The following is a 2,944-nucleotide window of genomic DNA, read 5'->3' on the forward strand; positions in this document are numbered from 1 at the left end:
ACCAGAGCAGGTTGCTCAAGGCCCCATCCAGCCTGGCCTTGAACCCCTCCAGGGATGGGGCAGCCACAGCTTCTCTGGGCAACCTGGGCCAGTGTCTCACCACCCTCATAAGTAAAAAATTTCTTCCTGAGATCTAATCTGAATCTTTTTTCTTCCAATTTAAAACTGTTTCCCCTTGTCCTATCATTACCCTTCCTGGCAAAGAGTCCCTCCCCAGCTCTTCTATAGGCTCCCTTCAGGTATTGAAATGCCGCTATAAGGTCTCCCCGGAGCCTTCTCTTCTCCAGGCTGAACAATCTCAGCTCCCTCAGCCTGTCTTCATAGGAGAGGTGCTCCAGCCCTCTGATCATCTTGGTGGCCCTCCGCTCCACCTGTTCCAGCCGGTCCATGTCCTTTCTGTGTTGAGGACTCCAAAGCTGGACACAGTATTCCAGGTGGGGTCTCACGAGTGCAGAGTGGATATGATGGATAGTGGCTTTAGCAACTTCAGTTGCCAGTTCCCTCGGGACCTGTGGATGAATCTCGTTGGGTCCCACAGACTTGTGGACTTTCAGGTTCCTTAGATGGTCTTCTACAGTGGGCGGTTCTTCATTCTCCCAGTCATAGAATCACAGAATCAGAGAATTGTTCTGGTTGTAAGTGACCTTTAAGATCATGTCACGGTTTGAGCTCAACTGGCCACTGAAATGAACAACAGATGCTCTCCCCCACCTCCCTCTCCAAGGAGAGGAAGAAGAGAGAGAAGGAGACTTATGAGTTTAGAAAAAACCTAAACTACTTTAAGGAAATATTAATAATAAAATAATGAAAATGAAATCATGAAATATATACAATGTATACAATACCATATCAAGCTCCCAGAAGGATGATCGCATCACTGGCAGGCACTGGGGAGGTCTCAGACTGGACTCAGCGATGGATGGGAAGTGGATTCTGGATCTGGATTCAGAAACACATGGATAGGGATCAAAGGCAAAGAGACAGAGTCCTCCCTGGATGCCAGCGCTGAAGGAAGAGAGCTGATGCTCAGATCACTCAGCTTTTATATTGAGCGTGATGCAGATGGGATGGAATACAATACCCTGTTGGTCAGTTTGGGGTCACCTTTCCTCTCCACTCCTCCCCGCAGGTACGACCCTTCTACGCCTTTCTGCTTCCCACCCTCCAATGGGGCAAATAACAAAGTGAGCTGGCCTTGCCTGTTATAGCAATAAGTATGAGCAAGAGCCTCTCTGGATCCCGTTCCTTGGCATTGACTATAAACACAGGTCTTATCACTCTGGGAGCAAACAGTGTGAAACTGCACAATATGCTGTTAATTACAGAGTTTGGTTAGTTAGAAGAGCCTTAGCTGCAAAGTCAAATTACTGAACAGGAAATGGGTTCTCTTTTACCTCAAACCAGGACAGATCATTGACTCCAACCGTTAACTCTTTACCACTAAATCATCTCCCTCAGCACCACATCTACCCATCTTTTAAATTCCTCCAGGGATGGTGACTCCACCACTTCCCTGGGCAGCCGGTTCCAATGCTTGAACAGTCCCCACCTTTGCCTTCTGCCACTTGGACAGCGTGGCTGGAGCAATTGCTGGTGAAGATTGAGGCAAAAAAAGTTGCTGAGAACCTCAGCCCTCTCCATATCTCAGGTGATCCTGGTCTCCCTTTTCCTTCTGGAGAAGGTCCACATTTTGCCCAGTCTTCCTTCTATCACCGACATACCTATAGAAGCTTTCCTTGTTGTCCTTGATGTCCTTGGCCAGATTTAACTCTACTGGGGCTTTCTAACTGCTGGCTGCTCAGACAATTTCTCTGTATTCCTCCCTACCTGGCCTCACTCCCACCCTCGGCAGGCTTCCTTTCTGAGTCTGAGTTTCTCCAGCAGCTCCTTGTTCCATGCAGGCTTCCTGGCGGTTTTGCCCAACTTCCTCCTTGTTGGAACACATTGCTCCTGAGCTGGGGGGAGGTGACCCTTGAAGATTAACCAGCTTCCTTGGGCCCTCCTTCCCTCCAGGGCTTTATTCCACAAGACTCTGGAAAGCAGATCCCTGAAGAGGCCAAAGTCTGCTCTCCTGATGTCCAGGCTACTGAGCTTGTCACGTACTCTCCTTGGTGCCCTAAGGATCTTGAACTCCAGACATCAATCCCGGCGTCCCAACCGCCGCATCCCGCCCGCATCCCGCCGCCATGGCCGCCAGCCCGGCCTACGGGGAGGAGAAGGGGGGGTCCTCCAGCCTCGGGGAGCCCGAGTACGGCCACGACCCCGCCAGCGGCGGCATCTTCTCCTCCGACTACAAGAGGTGACCTGCTGGCTGTGTCCCCCGGTCTGGCAATGTCTCCCCTCCCTGACTCCGTGACAGTGTCCCCCATCCCTGGACTCCTCCCTAATGCCACAGCAGTGTCCCCTGTCTGGCAGTGGCATCCCCCCCTACCCCTGGCAGTGTCCCCCAACCCTGAATGCCCCCAGCAGTGTCCCTCAGCCTGGCAGTGCTCCCCTGTCCCCAAGTCTGGCAATGTCCTCTGACCCCCACTGGCAGTGTCCCCCCATCTGGCAGTGTCCCTCCAGCCCTGACCTGCCATTGATGTCCCCAGATCCCTGTCCCTCTGGCAGTGTTCCCCAGTCTGGCCAGGTCCTCCCCTCTCTCACCCCCTGGCAGTTCTCCCCACTCAGGGTGTGTCCCCCGCGGGGAGGAGGATGGGGAGAGGGGACGCGGTCACGCCGCCGCCGCCGCTGCAGGTTGCGAAGGCCGGGAGAGGTTTTCGGGGGAAAACCGCGGGGTTTTGGAGCCGCTGGGGGAGGGGGAATGCGCGGGGACCCCCCCCACTGCACCCTCCACCCCTGGGCGGGGGACACCTCGGGCACCGTGTCCCCTCCCGCGGGGATCCCCGGGTGATGGCACCATCACCCCCACACACACCAGGTCCCGGGGGGGGGGTGGCTGACA

General features: G+C 54.6%; 1 protein-coding gene across 1 annotated transcript in view; it reads left to right on the plus strand.

Moving 5' to 3' along the window:
- The first annotated feature begins 2,157 nt into the window (after positions 1–2,157).
- Positions 2,158–2,944, plus strand: part of AP3B2 (adaptor-related protein complex 3, beta 2 subunit) — a 26,346-nt gene continuing 25,559 nt past the window's right edge. The window contains exon 1 of the mRNA XM_014961579.1: positions 2,158–2,299. Coding sequence (XP_014817065.1) covers positions 2,187–2,299 — 113 coding nt within the window. The 5' untranslated portion in view covers positions 2,158–2,186. The remainder of the gene's footprint in view (positions 2,300–2,944) is intronic.

The sequence above is a fragment of the Calidris pugnax genome, unplaced genomic scaffold (assembly GCF_001431845.1).
Source record: "Calidris pugnax isolate Ruff unplaced genomic scaffold, ASM143184v1 scaffold492, whole genome shotgun sequence".
Taxonomy (NCBI): Eukaryota; Metazoa; Chordata; class Aves; order Charadriiformes; family Scolopacidae; genus Calidris; species Calidris pugnax.